At 42.6% G+C, this 20,648-nt stretch overlaps 1 protein-coding gene across 37 annotated transcripts in view; it reads right to left on the bottom strand.

The window, feature by feature from the left end:
- The window catches only part of LOC119033764 (neurexin-1a), a 271,561-nt gene that overhangs the window by 157,841 nt on the left and 93,072 nt on the right, over positions 1-20,648 (bottom strand). For 27 of the 37 annotated variants that reach the window (XM_037124252.1, XM_037124255.1, XM_037124276.1 and 24 more), the window contains 5 exons: positions 16,425-16,726; positions 13,526-13,549; positions 12,241-12,402; positions 7,703-8,144; positions 1,494-1,877 (listed from right to left, as the gene is read on the bottom strand). In XM_037124252.1, the coding sequence (XP_036980147.1) occupies positions 1,494-1,877; positions 7,703-8,144; positions 12,241-12,402; positions 13,526-13,549; positions 16,425-16,726 (1,314 nt within the window). The remainder of the gene's footprint in view (positions 1-1,493; positions 1,878-7,702; positions 8,145-12,240; positions 12,403-13,525; positions 13,550-16,424; positions 16,727-20,648) is intronic. The other 10 variants (XM_037124259.1, XM_037124262.1, XM_037124271.1 and 7 more) reach the window with 1 other exon arrangement.

Below are 20,648 nucleotides of genomic sequence, written 5' to 3'. Positions count from 1 at the left end.
TTTTAATCCAGCTAGATTTCAATCAAAGAGGTCAGAAGGTCGTCTGGTCAAAAAGGTCAACCAGCTACCGTAATACCAAATGAGCGGAAAAGCAGGGCTTTGCTGAGCTGACAGAAGAAGAGAACAAAATACCAATACCATAAAAAGGATATGCAGTGGAGGGTTTAAGAAACCGAGACGGGAAAACCAGAAAGCAGAAAATGCATTTCAATGCTTCCAATGGTTGCAAAAAGGAATCTGATTCTACAGAAGTTTAATAACAAACAACCCTGACAAATACAAGATTAATTTATTACTTCAGTAAACTGTTTCCTGATGAGTTGGTTTCATCAGATGGTTCCAAGTCTTTTTCAAGAAAGCTGATGTTCATTTGTAAATAAAAGGGAAACTGGCCTAAAAAGCAGGGTATGCTTAAGGGCACGATTGACTAGTACCGTGACCTGTCAATCAAGGATGGAGACGTAGCAATGCATATGCATACTGTGACCTTCTAAAAAATGGTGAACTTGTTTTCGGGTGTTGTGTGGGTTTTCACTTCAAACTCTGACTCTTTGAAAGTTAATACAACATTTAGGTCGCTTTACGTCTTGTGAAGTGCTGTGCTAAAAGACAGCCCAAAATTAGCATCCCGGCAAATATCACAGTTAACCTTAATGAGGGATGTATCTTGTTAACCAAGCTAGCTAGCTAACTAGCACTAGCATAGCATCCATAACTCGGTCCTCTCCAGCTCCACCCTCTCATCCGAATATTGTCACTTCTGATTCCGAAAACCTAGAAAATACCAAACTCAATGCTTCAAAACAGGTAGTCCACTTATTTTATTCGGTATATGATTCAGACAATGAGCTAAAAGTGACACTTATTTCTTCGGTTTCTCTTTTCTTGAAGAGATTGGGATAAGTATTCTGCACCAGGTCTGGTCATGAGTGAGTGGTTTGATGAGCCGAATGGTTAGCAGAAGACAGCCAATTTACAGGCTAGTGTGCATGGCGGACGTGACCAGCAGCGTCTCAGTGGTGCATCAGTCAACTGCCACTCAACGTATTCTAACATCAGCCAGTCAACACTCATCCTGCCCTCACTCGTTCCGCCTGCCTCTCTGCGGCTGTCTACCTCCACATGCACACGTTCTTTCCTGTCTTACATTGCGTTCCGTTTGCTGTTTGAGAGCTGCAGTTGTTCAACCATCAGTCTAGATAAAAAGACCACATGCAGGCTTTTGTCTGGCGATGCTGTTCAACTTCCACTTGAAAGGAGGTCCCTTCAGACGTAGAACACTAAAACTATAGCCTCTATAATTAAAATCAGCCTGTTTCTGGTTGTCTTTGATGTCAGTCCCATCCCTACCTCAAGACAATGCATAGTGAGGTAGAAGTGTGTCACTGTGAAGCACTGTCGACATTTCTCATCGACAAAATCCAGATTATGCACACCCAAAAGAAACTACGTGCTTCCTCCCTGCTGGGTAGATGATAAAGACAAAGCCTCACCTCGTTCACAGGAGCGTCCGAGGTAACCAGTCCCGGAGCAGTCACACACATAGCGGTTCCAGCCCTCTCTACAGACCCCGTTGTTTTGGCAAGGGTTGCTCAAACACTGTTTGGGGGCCTCTTTAGAGCAGGAGGGCTTGACCCCGGTAGCCTTCTGGACCTCGGCCAGGCGCCGGACATCCTTGCTCTGTCCGTCAATGAACAGATCCCGAATGCAGCCCACGTAGCCGTAGTTGAGAAGTGCTGTCCACACCTCAGTAGGGAACACCAGCCCCATCTTGTTCTCTGGCAGACCCCCGAGATAGAGATTGTCATCCAAGTCCAGGATCTCACTTTCTCCGGGGGCTGTGTAGGCAGTACGGAGGGTGTTGATAGAGATGGTACCTGAGAAAAGAGGAGAATATCCAGTTGGATAAGTTTATTTTCTTCCTGCTTTTTAACAACTATGAGGTTATTCACCAGATGGACACATTATAACACCTATCTCTGACTGTCGATGCCAAATGGCTCTATGCGCCCTGCAGTAACACAAACACGCAGAGACGACCCAGTTAAAGATGGTTTGATGAAGAAATTAGCTTAATTAGTGTTATCCATCTGGACAGGGTCAGGATTTTCTTCATTTAGAATGACTGATGAGTGTTGATAACACACATTAATCACAGGACAGCTAGTCTATTAGTAGCCTAATCTAGGATCCCTAAGAGTATCCTCTCCATTTTCCTTGGATTTCCCATAATAAATCTCCTTTATCTATAAAGCAGTGGTCATAAAACAGAAAGGAGAGGAAAAGAAAAATCGTTGCACCCTCTATCATTTCAGCCAAGCTACCAAACAAAAAAAAAACAAAAAAAAAAAAACAAAAAAACATCATAGCCATCTTTTAGACCTTGATTAACGGACTGCAGGTTGTTTTTTTTCCCCACCCTGTCTCTCCTTCTGTTTGCCTCTCCAACACATAAACCTGCAATGAGAGTTTGTGTGTTTCCCCACCATGATTTATCGCTCTCATTCAGGTTTAATTCTCGATCTGGAGCACGGTAAACAACAGCGGACATGACTGGACTGTAAAGCTGTAGAGAGGAAGGCCTTACCGTGGGACTCAGACTGGGGTGATTAATTTGTATATGGATCTGTTACTCTCAGTGCAGGAGCCATTGTGGATCTTTAATTAATGGTGGCTGCCTCCACTGCCCACATCCTCGTCCAGTAATCTATACACCCCGCTGCTGTGGATCCACACAGGCCACTGCCTCGGGAGAGTGGCAGCGAAAATAGTGGCGTAAGGATGCTCAAAAATAAATTTGCCATAAAGTCATAATTTGCATTTTGAGTGGCAGATGCATGCCATGACAGATATGAGGGAGCTATTAGCTGATTGCCTCGGGGCTAAATGGCAGAGCCCTAACTGCTTGTATGTGGAAGAAGAGCGCCGCTTTTAAGTTATTTTTCCAGTCAAAGTGTTTATGTTCGGAAAACAAGCCCTAAGCCACACATGAATTTTCAAGAGGGTTGGCTGGCACACTTTAGAGACACATTAGACATTAAATGGGGCCTTTCACATTTCATTACAGCTACCATTAGCATGCATGAATATCCATACCACATTTATTTATATGTTTGATAAAAATGTGTATATTTTATTTCAATGGAAGCACACATTTATTCTATTTTTCTTTGCTTTTTAAATCATGATATGCTGAAATCACTCTCTAAGCTATCAACACTCTTGGTAATGTATGTTCCTTACAGCCAAGGTGAGCCGGCCGTCTTGCGAAAGTGCTTGGGAGAGACAGCTAAGGACCTAGTGCACAATGATTAACCTGGTCCCACTAACATGTTCCAGCTCCTTTCTCAGGGTCTTGGCCCCAGGCATCTGTTCCAGCACTTTCCTGCCGCCACCCACTGCCCCGGCTCTCTCTAGCCACAGCTGTTGTGACTTCCAAGCTTTGCACACTTGGCAAGGGCCACCCGTCACGCAGCCAGAACAGCTCCCTTCAGGTTATAGCTAACGAGCTCACTACATCAAACTCATTAGCCGGGAAACTTTTTCTCAGAGAAGAGCAGGTGCCCGGCTGAAGAATGAGTATCGTTGAGGTCAGCGTGGATCGTGATCATGCCAGATGAAGAAGATGTAGTGGGAAATATCTTTACATTCACTAATCCTTAAAAGATCATCATCTAATGCTAATACTTTGAATCCTGTGCCAACTGTTTGAGTCTTATAACAGTCACAAACAGCAAATAAGGATGCTGTATGTCTACGGTAAGCATGTCTGTCTAAATTGATGTAAGTGCGAGACAAGAGAAGGATGTCAGCATCTTTCAGGCATCTGCTCAGAGTGCTCTGCTCACTTGTCACAGTCCTGTAAGGAAGTGTGCAAACAGAGTCAAGCTATGTTAAGTCACAAGGCACTACACAGTCCCATGGGGATGTGTGCCATCACCAGGCTCATGAGTAACACAGCACACAAACACACACACACACACACACACACACACACACACGCTGCGGGACGGCCTATGTTTGGAACAGCATTCATAGCCGAAAGGGGAAGGGGTTGTGTCTCTGCGAACGCTAGCAAGCATAAAAGAGGAGGAGATGGATACAGAACAAGATGGGAACATGGAGATAAAGATGTCTGGAAAGAAGATGAGGGAGGGGTGTACGATGGCAGATAAGGAAGCAGAGGAGGGAGTACAGCAGACAATAATATCTCGCCTAGAAAGTACAGGGCGTACGGTTTAGGAGGGCTGATCAAAAATGATGATGTAGACAATAATTGAGGTTGAGTATTGATGACAATGATCAGCACTCAAGCCAACTTAAAAATACTCTGACCACATTTCTGTCTCTCTCTTCCCCTTCCCCACAGGCTGACCTGTGAGCAGTACTCCATCATCAAACCTGAAGGCAGGGGTCCAAATGACAGCTCAGATCTCTCTTGCACTTTCTGCATCAGCAGCTAGGCTCAGCTTGGCATGATGTCCCCTAACCCCACTCACACATCCCCAAAACATGTTAGACAGGGGATTACTGCAATCCAGTTAGGGCGATACGGCCAAATCTCTCTATGTGATTGGATTCTCTGTGGAGAGAGAAGCTTGTGAGTGGGCTGCTGGGATGTGTTGTCTATATGTGTGTGTGTGTGTGTGTGTGTGTGTGTGTGTGTGTGTGAACGTGTTTGCGTCTGTACTGTAAAGTGTGTGCATGTTTGTGTGTGAAGTAGTGGCGTGCGTGCCCCGGCAGGAAGTGGGAGCCACGACAGAGCAATGTCCGTGTAATGTCTCTGATGAGTGACCCACGGCACTCCCTGGCCCAGAAGCCCTCACTTAAAAGCAGAGTGTCTCTTAGCGTCTCTAATGCATTGAAGTTAGAAGATGCTGTCTGGGAGTGAGAGTCCATTTACAGGGTTGCATCCTGCAGGAAGAGCCAAGCTAATCTAAATAGGGCAGGGATCATTATCCGCCATTGTCACGGCTGCAGGAAGTGTTGCACTTGGAGGACCCGGCTGCAGATAATTACGCCTGGCTGCCATGTTGCACTTGTTCTGAGTGATGTGCTTGATGGTGAATAAAACATCTGACATACAGATGAAAAGGCGAGCATGCCATGTGTTTTGTGACTCGCGCTCTCAGGGGATAAGTAAAGTCCTTTCTCATGTTTTTAAAATTCCCTAATTCCATCAACTATTGAAAAGCAAAACAACAACAAAGGGCGCTGGAGTGTATAATGGCCTGCAAGAGCCAGGCTAGTGTTGTCATGGAGGGGAGTAGACTGCTTTATTGAGCTTCACGTGTGGACTATAAAGGCTCAATAGTATGTTGACAGGGATTGATTATGTTCATTCAAGCTCTCATAAAGGTAACAAATTGGTAGAGCGCGACACAAACATTTTCTAAAGTCTACTTCCACACATTTCTTTCTTTCACAAAGCTCTAAATCAGCTTACCATTCACCAAAATATCAATTTGTGGTGATAATTTAAGCGGGAAATAAATATATAAAATCCACATTTAGAAAAGCTATTGTGAAGGTTTTTGTAGTACTCAATTTGCTATTTAATGCACCATTACAATTACATGTGTCCTGTGGGAATGGAAAATCGCATGAGGCCTTTTCAGTACAAAAGAACTACAAAAATTTGAATGCTTCCATTTGAGATGCCATGCACACATCATTACACACAGAAAACAATGGAGCTTTGTGCTGCGCGTGGAAACCTCAAGATGCAAGATTTCTAGATTTAGACCGACTGCATACTTGGTGATTTTAATTGGCTTAAAATCATAGGGTGAGCGGAGATGAGCCGAGATGAAACAGCGCTGGTTAATTTGAAAAATTGCTTTGTAACTTTAAACGCAGGGAGCTGTCTGCATTCTGGCTGTTCTGTTACTCTCCTCACACAGGAAGTCATCAGGATGCATAGACCTCTTTACAGAATTTCCCCTTGTAAGTGTTGATGCCTTAGACTTGAGGACGGGAAGAAAAGTTATCCTGAAATGTCATTAGTGCACAGCTCAGCACAGCACTGTGCAGTAACTGTCTCGGTCCTGGGAGAGACCACCTCCTGTTTCCATGGAAACTTAGGCAGGGAAGACAGAGAGAACAGCGAGTGGAATGAGCTCGACTAACAAAAAAGATGTTCGATAGCTTTTGTATGTGCGCGCGCGCGTGTGTGTGTGTGTGTATGTGTGTACTGCATGTAAGCCTGTGGGGGTGGATGATGGGAGGCTACTAGACAGATAATGAACACAATCTAATTTAGCAAGACAGTGTTTCTTATAGTTTGGTCTACCATAACTAAATGTAGTAGATTATGTTATTTGAGAAGCCCCCCACATCTATTTTCCTTTCAAGCCACTCAGTGCTGTATATTAGAGTACATAAACATATTCGGCACCTTCAAACAGAGTATTGGAGCTGAGTATATGTTAAAAAAAAAAAAAAGAAAAAAAGAAAAAAAAAGAAAAAGAAAAAACCCCTGTTGATTAATGCAGCTAAAGGTGGAATTTAAAAAAAACAACAACAACAACACAGGAATAGGCGCTATAGCTATTTTAACCACGTCTGCAGCTCTATTAAGACCACAACCCACTACTGCTTTGGGGGGTAATGAAACAGTTAATCTAATTTCCACCTCTTGAGATGGAGTGGAAAACATGGTCAAGGGGTATATCTAATTTGCAAAGTGACATTGCGGGGCCTTGGCTCTAAGCACACGCTAACAAATTGCTGCTTAGATAAGCAAATCAACAGGGACCAGAGCAGAGGAACCCGGGGCTTAGAGGACACGACGGGAGAGAGGGCAAAGTCATTTTGCGGCAAATATGTCTGGAATCACGACATATGACACATCGGCAGCACCATCTGAAGTTAGTGACCATTTTTATTAAATGGCCGGAACTGTGTATAACAAGCATCCAGTGCAAATAATGTTAAATTTTCATTGGTGGTGTGGTGCTGCTGCAGTTGAATAAGTTAATATATATCAGTGCACAGCAGAGATTCTATAGAAAAAACATCTGACTCATGTTATCAGATTGTTTAATTCATTTAATATTACAGTGTTAGGTCATTTTCTGACATCATGGATGACTGGCAACTTCAGCAGGTATTTATGCTTCAAACTGAAGCATATTATGTTATGCTGTGTTGGTGTTGTCAGATCGAATATGTGTGCCTACTATGAGTGAGTAACAAACAATTCTTTTAATTACCGATTTTTCTGTCAACTATGTTCATATTAATTGATTAAAGGTGCAGTTTGTAAGAATTGGCCATCTGTTGAATTCATCCTCAAAGCAAACAGGATATCACCAGCATATCACCCAAGTAACAGCTAACTGCTGCTAACTGTAGCTGCCATTAGCTATTTAGCTCAAATAGCATTGCAGCTAGCAGTAGGAGTGTGGCTGGCCAGGGCTAGCTATCAGCATGCCATCTTCAAACATTTGTTTGATAATTTTAGTGAATGTCTTACATATTGATGTCTTCAAATTGCTCCTTTTGTCCAACTTAAAGTCCAAAACCCAAAGGTCTCTTTATGACAAGTCACAAATGAAAACCAAATCAACTAACTGATTAATTGACTAACCACTGAAGCTGTACTGTTGAGGTCTTAGGGCCACCATAGAGCTGCCAGAGGCCACACTTTCAAATTAGATGTTTTTTTGTCAATGAAGATTGTACATGTCTTGACAGTTACCTGATCTGCCATCACGCTGGAAGTCCACATGGTACCACTCTCCATCATTGACTTTCTTATTGACTGCCCTGGTCTTTGTTGTTCCCGAGCCCATGTCCAGCAGCAGGAACAGATGGCCATCCAGCATCTCGATGGCAAAGAAGTCCACCTTGAGAGACTGGGGACTCTTGGAGTCCTTCGGCTGCTGCTTGGGCTTGCCATGGCTGAAGAGGAGAAGGCCGTTGGGCTCAGTGGTACGGAAGTCGAAGGAGATGGAGCCTGTCTTCTTCGCGTTCCACTTGTTGAGGATGATAAAAGACTCTGGTGTCTCAAATGTGATGGGGTCTAGAGTGGCCACATTCTCGCACTTGAAGGCCACCGTGCCATGGACCTTCATCTTGGGATCACCCAGTTTGGCCAGCCTGGACAGCTCGAGTCTCACATCGTTGTTTTTGTACACAACCTGAGAAAGGACAGGAGAAAGTCAGGCTAATATTACTACCAAAAATGAATGACTGTCTTTTTTAACTATTTGCAGAATGTACAGTACATGTTACAGCCAATCCTATGATTCGCATGTATGACAGCTTTCAAAATTTAATGAGTCAAACAGCAGTTGTCCATGTGACAGTTCACCCCCATGGGACAGTGTGTCATAAGCAGCGCTTACACGGCCCTTGGTCATATATGTCAAGCTGTACCTATGCATGAGAAAATGAGTTTAAGTGGCACAGAATGTCACTCACATCACACTGCTTTCTTTGCAGCCTTTTTTTGAAATCCCCGCAAAACATGCAAAGCGTACTCTGGCTGGGTGAAGTGAGTATAGCTGGACTTCTAGAATCAGTGTCAACTGAGAGGAGAGACAGCCTCGATTTTTAAAAGGCAGTGGTGATAACGTCTGGAGAAAATGATTCTATCAGGTAGCATCTCCTGGGACTGCATGTGAAAAGTGAGATGGAGAGTGATAAATCTAAACAGCTGCCTTGATTGCAGGTGTGGAGTAAAATGCTGATTAAGGCCCTTGTTGCAGCCTGTGATTAGAATGAAAGTGGGCAGATGATAGATGCCTCTCTCTACAAGCGAATTAAAAATGAGAGCATGATCACACACATAGCTACATCCAGTATACTATACAATTTAGAAAATTGATGAGGAGCAAAAATCTACATATTTTCATACAGAAGCCATTGTATGAATAGCAGTTTATAGCCTCAGACACTTAAAACCAGACACAGTTTGGCATCAGAGTGCTTCACTAAATGAAGTGCATTAGTGCTGTGACCTTTGAGTTGCCAAGTGTTGTAGCACTAAGGCGCACCAGTGACAGACAGTAGCAGCCCATTATAAAGGATGAACCACGATGGCATTTAAAGACCTATTAACTATAGATGAGAATCATTATCACATGGCACAGCGCAAGAATCAACCAGCCAATTTGCCAGCATGTTGTTTTTATTTACTCCTCCGTATAAAACTCATCTTTAATCTTCTGTTTCACAGTTATATAAAGGCATATTACATTCTGCTGGTGAAGTAAGTCTTCAAAACACATCTCTACAGACTGAGAGGCAGCTATAATGTGTGTAGGGGGGACATTGCATGCTGAGCTGTGTAAATGGCAACAGTCTTGCAAAATTAGAGACCGACATAACCTCGTCATTATCCAATCTCTGTAATGAAAGAGTATCTGGTGTAAGTGCAGCTGCAATAGCAAGAGTCCCACTGTCTGGTTAGACCCAATTTCCGTTTGAGAAGCTAATTAACATTGTCGTGAATGTCAAAACTTTTTCATTAAAACATCAGTGCGCTCATGATGTTTCAAAATCACCTCACCAAAAAAACACTCACACAAATTTGAAGCAATTTCATATAATGTGTCAATTAGCCCGCAAAGCAAATATTGTGAAGGCAACTAAGACTCTGAATGCAAAGCTGTCAATACAGCAGTCAGGGGGATAAAGCAGAGAATATTTAACAACTAACCCCAGAGGGGAACAAGCCGAGTCAGTGAACTCTTCCACACCACTAAAGTGACGCATAGCCATCGTTTTTGTTTGGATGCAATATGTACAGCCTTTATATAAGAACTCAAAGGGTAAACCTATAGTGCTTCCACAGGACAAATCAAATGAGTTACAGCTGTGGAAAACACTGCCCATGTTCTCTATTTGCTGCCATGCTAAGCGTTCACCTGAAAACGGGGACACCACCGATGGGATTGCATTTGCATGGAGCATTATGTTTATCACTGAGTCAGATCTACTGTGTCTAACTGTTCAGGTAGATGGAGCCGGAAGCAGAGCATCAGAGTTAGGTAAGCTCAGGCTTAGTTTCTTGTAAATGCTTTTGTGACTGACTGTATCAAACTGCATTTAACAGTAAGGACAACAGGAAACCGTAAATGGTGGGCTTTTATTGCCACATCTTCCTGATGAAACAAAATAGATGTAGGTTCTCAAGATTGACTGAGAGCCAAGATAAGGTTTTCAGGATTTCATAGGACAAGAATGAGAAAATTTGACAAGAATCCCCCAACATGAGAAATCAAGTAAAACGAGTAAAGAAATAAGAGGTGGACTTAGGTCATGTAGACTGAAAGTGCAAAAGATACAGCCCATAAACCCAAAATCAATGCCTTATAGTCAAGACAAAGGGCACCTTTCAGAGTCAAAGGAGCTTTGGTCTGAGCTACAACTGGTGCTGCACTATAGTGCTGCACTAATTTGTCATCAAGCTAGTGCTGTGACAACTGAGATATTACTGCACCACCGTTTGTTTTGCCATCAGAACCAACAGGCAGGCGTGGCACCTCACACTGGAATCTGCACACGAATGCTGCGGTGAGCCACGTCGGTACATGCCATCAATCAGGGCCAGCAGCAAAAGCTGTTAAACCAGCGCTAATATGTTATCATGACACACACAGAAGATGACCGAGGCATCTGTTTGATTCAACAGGCTGGATGAGACGATGCAGTAAACCTGTCAGTGTACTAAAAACGTCAGCAACGAATTAAAAGCCAAGTGAATTAAACTGACTACTACGCTAGTTGGACAGTGTATAAGCTAAATCTCTTTTTATATTTTTTTTCTTGGTATCTGCATTCTCTAGGAAAACTAAAAAACAAAATATCAAGGTTAGGGTTAGAGAAAAGAGGGCTAGGAAAAAATAAAAAGGGAAGAAATGATGCCTGTCTCAAATCACCTCACAACAATCACAGCTAAGATCGTATTTTTACATTTTGCACTGACAGCAGCTCACATGCAGCTCACCGGGGGTGGATAACCAATCTTAGAGTGTACCAATCCCATTCCATTTGTTACCACACCTGCAACACCTCAGAGACATGCGGTTAACTAAGACGCTCCCCTCAACAACCAGACCCGTAATGAGCTGGCCATGGCATGTGGACATGTGGGCCGTGCCTGGCCTGCTCATTAAACGCAGCCGCCTCAGACCTCTCCAAGAGGTTCAGTGAAGTTGACAGGCTGCACTTGAGGTAAGAGACAAAATGTAGGACACCAAAGGAGCAAGCGAAGGTACACAAAAGAAAAAAAGGACAGAGACGAGGAGGAGGGGAAACAGCTTTGAGAAATTAAAAGATAAATGACTGGATCATTTTGCAGTACTTTGGAGATTTGCCTGGTAGGTATCTCTGTATGTCCCTGGTGGCTCCTGAAGTAAATGCTTTAGGTCAGAATCCCTCTTTATCATCAAAAATGTTTTAAAAAATGCTACCGTACAGCTGAGGTATAACTTATGAACCTTCTGCTGGAGAGATTTCCTCTTCTTTGCTTCATCTCTAGGGATAAAGTGCAGGCTATATACACACGCCCTGAATACTGGAACACATCAGTAAAGGGGCAAGTGACAAATGACATACTGTAAGTCATAAGCCAGATTCAAAGGGCCCATTACGCCATGGAGCATCCAAGATATAAAATGTGCTGAATTCATTCATCACCTGGAAGCGTAAACATGTCAAACAGTGATATGCATTTCTGCACCTTGTTGTGTGCTCTTTTTCAAGGTGAGGGTTATAGCGCAGCTAGGCATTTGCAGCACTAATAGGCATGCTACTACTTCTGATAACATCACAAATAATGGTAATAAGGTTAGTCATGAGGAAAGGTCAGAGACAATATTCACCAGGGAAAGAAAAGTGATGTGTTAAAAGCAGGAACTGGCTGACTGCTCATGAAAATTTGGCTGCCTGATCCCAATGATCACAGCTCCTTATTGAATCCACCTGACAGAGCTGCAGTAAATTCCACCCTAAGACAGAGTTTGTCATGTGTGGCTGTGTGGTACGCCATTGCCCTCGATGTGCGTGTGTGTGCATAACATTATGAGTGCACTGAGGGGTTGGCTGAGGAGAAATAAAGTTTAGTGTGATAGCATGTGAGGTTTGCAGGAGAAACAAACTAAAGCAAAGTGTAAATGATGAGACAAGGTCAGCGTGTGGGTGGAAGGGCCTGTGTTGGTGTCCTAAGGTGAGGCCAGTCATATCCTGTACACCCACCAGCCTCAGAGTGCACACAAGTGTGGTGTTTACCTCCTTGAGGCAGCCCATGAAGTTGTTGCTAACCGGCGATCCAGGCAGGTCAGCTGTGCTAGGACTCCCTCCAACATAGAAAAAGTCGTCAGAACCTAGCATGGTGTAGTCTTCTTGAGTATATCCTGTGGTGGTCAGAATCCCATCCACGGATATTGTTACCTAGAGGAAAAAAGCACAGGGAAAAGACACGCTATACTCAGACAGCCTATATACTGCAATGATATTGCCTTTCCTTCTTGTTGCCTATGACTGACATCCCTATGTTTTATTTTTTGAAACCCATTTTCATGTCTGTTTTCATTGTCTTTTTTTCATTGTCTTTTTTTCTTGTCTTTTTTCTTGTTTTATATTATTATTTTGTCCAGTTTGATTAGTCGGAAGACTGCAAGCCTTCAAAGGAATGCTATCCTAGTTAGTGAAAGTTAGTGAACTGCCCATACAACAGTGTTAGTATTGCCCCTACTGCAACTTAAAAGTACTTTAGCAGACACAAAAATGGTGTTAGTAGAATGTTATCCAGGTTAGTTTAACTATTAATTTCATATTAGTACGTCCAGCAGTTCTACAAAAGAAATCACAACGTGCTACTAGGTTAGAGAGGGAGCACATGCTCTGAAAAGTACAAACACCTTTTAGTACAGAACAATGACTGAGGGTGTTAGACAAATAATAACATGCATGCATTTGTCTTTTCTTTTTGATTTAGAGTATACAAAAAGAAAATGTTCCCAAATTCTCGATCGGGACACAGGATCAGTTTTATGACACCTGCCAGTGTCAGATGCATGCAAAAGCTCATGAACACTACGGAACCACGAAAAGAAAGAAGACAGCACCAGAGAAGCACCAATGACAAACACAGCTCAACTGTCACATTCATGTTGACAAATGGGCACTGTGACTTTTGCAACACGGAGTCGAAGTGCATGCCATGCAAAGTGAATGGGGATACAACTGGCTGAGCCAAAGAGCATCAGGCCAGCCAGACAGGAGAGGGTCCTCATTATTAACCACAGCCTGATGCAAAAGGCTTGAAATGATGCTCCTAAAAAGGTGGATCAAACAGAATTGGACAGGAAACAAGTGAAATAAAGAGGGTGAAACCAATGAATGAACCAAGAAATTAAAAAGGATTCGAAAAGTAAGCAGAAGAGTACCAACCGCAATTTCCCTTTTTTTGTAAATGACGTCTACAGTAAAAAAAGAAAGAAAAGAAACACACGGCAAACCCAAACTAAGAAACAATTAGAATGATATCTACCGAACAATGTAGTTTGTTTACCATAGCGTGTCCAATGCCTGAGTGCTTTGTGGAAAAGGGGGGAGAAAGGAAATTAAAAACTGTGAACAGAATAACGATTGTTACTCAAATAATATATGATGGTCAATACTGTTAGTACATTGTTAAACGGCAAAAAACCATACTGGTTAGTAGAATGACACATTCCATGAATGATGTTAGTTCCAAAGCATGTTAGTAACATAGAGAAAAAGGGCAAAATAAGTTTAACAAGAAAAAAGCAGACCAAGGAGATAACAAGAATGCTCCACAGGAGGTGCCTGAGCTCAACCAGTGACTCCCTAAGCTCTTCATGGTGTTTCTGCACCATGTTCTGCATGTGACCATCCTGTTCAGAAGCAGAAACAACTCCCTTACCCAAGTCCTGACAACTGGTTATGATTGACAGACATCAAATGGTTCATAAGAAAGAATGCCTAAAGCACATCAGTTGACCCTTTTTAACAAAGACCTAAGTTCAAGACCATTTCAAAGCTTTATTTCTTTTCTTGGTACCAGTATTTGCCTTCTTTTGTACATGGTTTTAGGCTTGAGACCAATCCAGTGTGTCACACTTTCCGGCGCTCATACAATACTGTACCTCCGTTTGGTCTTATTGATGAACTTTAGGATCACTTTACTGCAATGAGACAAAGCAAAGAAGACCCTGACACAGAATGAGGAGGATGGCAACTTTGATTCCCCCACAGAGCATGCACTCAATATGCTTGGTTTTCTTTCAAAATTGGAATGCAGTGAATGTTCGAGCAGGCCAAATCCTTAGCTTTGCCAATAATCAATTTGCTGATTATGCAAAAGAAGCAGCTCCGGTGCTGAGGTGAAGACAAACATTTCCCACCAAATGAGCAGGAACACATCTAGAGATGTTGTCTAAATGATGTGTTTTTACAGTTTTGAATTACTGTCCTTAGAAATTCTCTTAACAAAGTCTTTACATGCTTCAAAATAATCAGTTTCATATTGCTGAGTGAATACAGTCTAACCCATTCTACATACTTGCTGGCAAACTTGAAGAAGACAAACCCTAATCACCCCCTTGGGGAAATTCAACTTATTCAGTCAGAAGATGCTGAACCCCAGCTCAGTTATACCCTTGATGACATCTTCACCTTCCTAATTTCCATCAAACAATGCCCCTTCTGTTCTGTTGGCTTGGGCGAGTAATCTGCACTAACCAATTAGCATGCTGTCAACAAGTTCCAAGAGCACCCTAATTGCCCTGAATGACTTGTAGTGACAGCAGTGGATTTCGCATAGACCAATGTAAAGGACCAACATGTTGAGACCAACGATGGAGATGGGCAGCAATCCTTGTTCTGTTTTTGTATGTTAGTGCAGGTAGTGTAGGAGTGTCTCTGTGCCACAACCAACTCAAAGGCACCAGCCTTCTGTCTACATAGTAGAATGAGGATATTAGACCCCTTATGGATTTGCAACTCATCAGATTACAATCTTCAGTCAACTGGAAGCTGAGTTGCTGGTGGAACTGGACTTCAGGTCCAGAGTCTCTGAAATCAGATGACAAGTGATTGTTGAAATGATAAAACCATCACTGGCTACACTATTATACAGCAACTGGGTCCAAATGCATAGATACCTATAGCAGTGGTTATGCAACTTGGGTTAGAGCCCAATGCCTCATTGTTAACTCATCTCACACCAAGGCCTTGTTGTAAGGGGCGACACGTCAATCTATGGAATCGGTGATCAGGATCTTACAATAGATGTGGTAACAACTAGCAGGAATGGATGTCCAAGAACTGATTTTGTGTTAACTTACATCAACTGAAATGGACAAGCTGGTTGTTACTGTAGAAAGCCAATTAGAATGTGTTGATGTGTGTCTCAGCAAGCCTTTGTTTTCTTCAGATCATTCATGAGTCCCACAGATCGACACTGTTGTCATATCCAAGGGCAGTCTGCCACGAGCAGAGTGGCAGCTGCACCCTGACATCATTTAATATATGTTGGCGTGGTACAAATCAGTAGTATTTAATCTGTTTGCAATGCCACAAACACTCACTGACCTCTGTCACTTCACTCTTGCCAGGACAATCTGTTCCTGCAGGTGGATGCGCCTGCACATGCTCAACGGCCAAAGGCTCCACTTTCCATCACTCCTTCATCCCATCTGATTCCTTTGCTCTTGGTAAGAATCAGACAGGAACCAATTCTGTTGATACTCTGGCCAGCCCCTCATTTATGAGAAGCATTGCCACAGGCGAATGGCACTATCGGATGTCCTCTGATGTTAACAAATGTAATTGGCAGAAGAGGCTGAGCGAGATTTCTAAAGAAGCCTTACCCGGTCACACTGTTACTCAATAGTCTCTTAAGAATTATTAATGCAGAGGTGAGTCTTCAAGGCCATGTAGGAAAAGGCCCATAGATCTTATTAGAAAGGTTTACCTGTACTCATTTAACATTAATTTTAAAGCTTTACCATAGATTTAAAAATGATTTTGTCTGAAAGTTAAATGTCTTACCGTGTTTTTTTTTCTGTTGAAGACAGTTATCCCTTTAACGAGTAAATAAGTCATACCAATATACTTTAAGTTAAATTAAACAAGGTAAACTAACCCAAAAAATCTTAGCTTTTTGACACATCTGAATGTGCACAAATGATCTTAATGCTGTTTAGATGCAACGTCTTTTTTTTTTTTCTCCCACAAACTGTAACTTCATAAGAGGTCTCAATTCACATCTAGATGTCTCTGCTCACTTGTGGTTCTCCTTTATCTCCACCGTACACCAACATGATTCAATTTAGCAATCCAATTACAATGTCTGGAAAAAATAATATATCATATGATGGTAATGATTTAAGTGCATTTGTTTTGATTCATTTACTGAGTCTCAGCATCACCCTCTGTACTGTTACCTGACGTAGATTCCTTGTTACTTTGACATCATGCCAATCATTGTCATTAAATTTCCCATTGACTGGCTCCACAAGAGCTTCAAAGGCTCCAGACCCCAAATTAATGACGAGTGAGACAGCCCCATTTTTCAGTGCCAGGTTGACGTAATCAGCTGATTTGCCCGTGTGCAGCATCAGTCCATTCCTCTGTAGGGTTTTGAATGACAATGTGATTTCATCACTGCTGCTTTGAATCGGGTTCAAGGACAAGTCGTAGCAGAAGAACTCAGATCCTTTGAAGGTTGCGACATACTCTTCTTTTCCTGCGGAGACACAAAAAGAAAAAAGAAATATGTTGCATTAGTGTCTCGGCCTCTTGGGTGCCCGTCGGGTAGCTGTCAGAAAAAATGAGAAATAGACTCTCAAAAATGTTGGATTAGTAATAAACACACTGAAATTGAAGCGAAGAGAGGTGGCATGCTGAAACGTGATGGAAGGTACATAGAAAGAAATTCTTACTAACGCTCATGAGCAGTCAATACCTACCGCATAAGAAACACAGGTGTACGGAGCATAACACTGCAACTGCTATTCTTGGACTTCACATGTCACACTGAGCAGACTATTTCTGCCTTTGCCCTGAATACAAAAAAAGACAATATTCTGACTGTCATGATATGTGGGTGCAGATTCGATATGTAGGTCAATGTCAAGACGTCAATATACTCTGTGAGGTCACAATGGTTACCAGTTCTCACTGACAAACTGATAATAATGATGATGTTAGTACTTGATTGTTAAAGTAATAAATAAGACCTGCGGTGAGCTCAGAGGTTAAGGAAAAGACTCGGCTCTGAAGCTCATAGCTGAGCCAGTTGGAGCTTCTGCCGTGTATAGCAGGTCTAGGTTTCAAGGGGCTTTTGCTGAAGCAGCTGACCTCCAGTCAGCCGGAGTGAGGCTCCGACTGGCTCTCTTCTGAGCACCGGTGCTACCAGCACTGCCCTGGTGGCAGGGATCTGGTGTGTGGGTGGTGGGTGGGTCTGAACTGTGAAACCAAATAATCAAATCCAGACAAACGAACTAGATTGAATTAGTAATGATGAGATACTGCTGACAACAGCAGTTGAAAATGAGAGAAGCTTCAACGACTCCTTCGATGCAGCTTGAGTTATGAGCAGAAGATGAGAAAAGGCTAGACTTCAGGAGTTTTAGTAAAAGGTAAGGTTTGAATTGTGCTATATAGTGCTCTGTCAACATGTAGCTGTAAGACTGCAGCGGCCCTTCTTGGCAATCAAGGACCATGTAAGCATATCCACTTACGTACCAAATGCTTACAGAACCAGACTGGGCTGATTTACGCAAGCCTCATCAGAAGATTTTTGAGAAAAGCAAACATCACCTTAGCCCGTCTGATCTTGCGCAACGTTTACTCATGATAATTAGGCCACACACTCTCCTCGGCCAGCCTCAAAGAGACGTGAACACGCACATTTGGGGCTGGAGTACTGCAATTCAAACAATTATCGCTCTACACTGTGACCTCCCAGCATTAGAAAACACTGTAAAGCCTCTCAACTAACAAAGACCACAGGCTAAACAAACACTCACTGAGAAATCTTTTTACTTTTGCACAGGTAAAATGCACCAGGTAACGAGAGGATTTACTTTTGTTATGGTCACTTGTGTCAGACAGAAACAAGTGAGCATAGACAAGTCATTCAAATCACACACACATTTATGTTATAACTCCAACCACATTTGACCAGTGAACCCTGCAACTTATGGAGTTGTCAATCAATATCTTTACACTTCCACAAATCAATATCTGCGGCATGAAGTTTTATCAATAAGTTCTCACTTGTGTGAGACTCCCTTCAACTTAAGAGTTTCATCTTCCATCGCCAGCAGTGTTTATTTAGTTTTCTCTCTAACAATCCCCAGAATACTTCAGCAATCCCTGAGACAGCTTCATACGGACTCCTCCCACCATTAAAATCACTCGCTCAGTTCAGCTACATATGCCTCCCAATGCATCGGAGCGAGTCTGCACTCATCAGCCATCAGACATCCTCAGATATGACAGGGGCTCGACAAAGCACAAATAACCTTGAGAGAGACCTCCACACTGTTAGCGCGAGATAAAAAAACAAAGCGGCACTGTGCGTCAGAGGGTGATGCATGTGAACACCCATTAGAAAGCGTTTAAAAACAGGTTTAGACAGATAACAAGCCATTAAAGCCACTAGCAGAAAACAAACCGGCAAAACACAAATGGACCAAAGCATTCAATTATCATAAATATGGAACGCTGCATATTTATATATGCTTGCCAAAGAAATACAGACACACATTCAGATACGCGCACACACACATGCTTAGAGCGGCATCCAGGCATGCATACAACAACACAACAAATAAAAGGGGTGGCTGTCCACAACAATTTGTCACCTCATTGATTCCCCCTTAAAGCACCACAGTGCACCTCTGGGAAAACTGCACAGGGTCGTAATTGAAGTTGACTGGATCTCACCACTCTTAGGTCATTCCCTCAATGCCTGAGCCCCCTATCAGTGAAAATGAGAGACCTCTACCCTCTTCACTAAATCCACCCATCCCCGCTCCACAAGCTCTGTGACCACATAACAAACAGAGCCAATAGTTTGGGGTCATTCTCATCTCTCTCTCTCTCTCTCTCTCTCTACACATCCCCATGCCTGCACTTCACAGTTAATTCCCCTAACCAATGGAGAATGAATTTTGTGTGTGTGTGTGTGTGTATGGCAGGGCCACTGGAAGGAATTTACAACACTTGGGGTTCAGCCCAGAGGCACTTTAAGCCAAAGGGGTATACATCTCCTGAGAGAATTGTATTTCCATTCAAACACTGGCGGTTTGGCGCGCTTTGATGTAAACATATGTAGGACTAAATGAAGTGGAACAACTTGAGCATCAGTCTGCACACAGCTGCAGTGTATACTGAAGGAGAAAATGCATCGAAAACAAAACAAAAAAAAAAATATCAACTAGCATATTAATGACACTTTTTTTTTTTTTTTTACAATGATAGTGATGCTGGCAAAGCTTGACTTGTCAATCTTTAGACCTCTAGCATTTAGAGGCTTTTCAGCATCAAGCTCTTAGCCAAGTCAAGTGTCAAGCCAAGCTAACACTCAAACTACCATCTGGTTCCTTTTAGCTGCCTCTCCATATTTCGATAATACGCCTCTCGTCTATTCAAACTACATTCCTTATGAATTCTGGGGAGGCATGTACCCTTTTTTTTGCCAGTATGTGCCCAATATGTTTCTCTCCTGCCGTACCTGTTTGATGGGAGGACCTCAAAACACATTCCAACAAGGCACGTTTATAAAATGAATTAGCAAGTGCAGTTTTGACGAATTGTGCAGTTTTCGCATGAAAAATGCTTTTATTTAGGGGGGAGTGAGGGTATCTACACAGCATGTACAGCCATGTAGGGCTGGTAGTCAGAGCTAACCAGCCATAAGCTGCTGTCAGACTCTCGGTTTCTCCTCTGGAGAGACAGGCAGCCTGGCGGAGCTTTCACACAGTCACTGGAAACACATTAATGGCCTTGAGAGAGTCACTGTGTAAGAGCCTGTGCTGAAGCTAGGCTGCTGGCTCACCCACGACAAAACAAAAGTAGCAATGTGTGCACGGTGTAAAAAAGATCATTTAGAGTGTAGTTTCTCTTTCATCAATAACGCTTTGTTTTTTGCCCAGTAGGGGTGTTGCAGCCCTATTCAAACCATCTGAGATGGTTAGCAGCTTTTAGGTCATAGTCTTGGTTTTGTGGCCGGAAATGTACTGTTCTTATTCAGCGGTCAACCTCATTGTCAGCCACAGCAGATGGTTAATTTTCAGTCAAGTGGTTCTCAGTGACATACTGAGTAATAGATGCCCAGCACCAAAAAGTCGACAGATGAAGTTAGCAACTAGCTGAGCAGTCAAATCGAAGTCCAGAGACAAAAAGGGATCCATAAGAAGATTGAAAGTTGGACACGGCTCTACATGAAAGACAACGTTCTCCGTGTATGCTGGATTTATCGCTTCAAACATGTGTCAAAATTGTTTTTAAAGGTTCTGAAAACTAAACTACTTCTGCTGCTGACTCTGAACTATTTAGCACTTGACATATCATAGATAATCACCATGATCTTGTGACAAGTTAGCTGAAAGCTGCAAAGCGATGAGGTACAAAATGAAATATAGAAATGTAAATGAAAT

Source organism: Acanthopagrus latus, chromosome 15, assembly GCF_904848185.1.
Source record: "Acanthopagrus latus isolate v.2019 chromosome 15, fAcaLat1.1, whole genome shotgun sequence".
Classification (NCBI taxonomy): Eukaryota; Metazoa; Chordata; class Actinopteri; order Spariformes; family Sparidae; genus Acanthopagrus; species Acanthopagrus latus.
The sequence above is the reverse complement of the archived record's forward strand: the minus strand, read 5'-3'. Positions and strand labels throughout refer to the sequence as shown.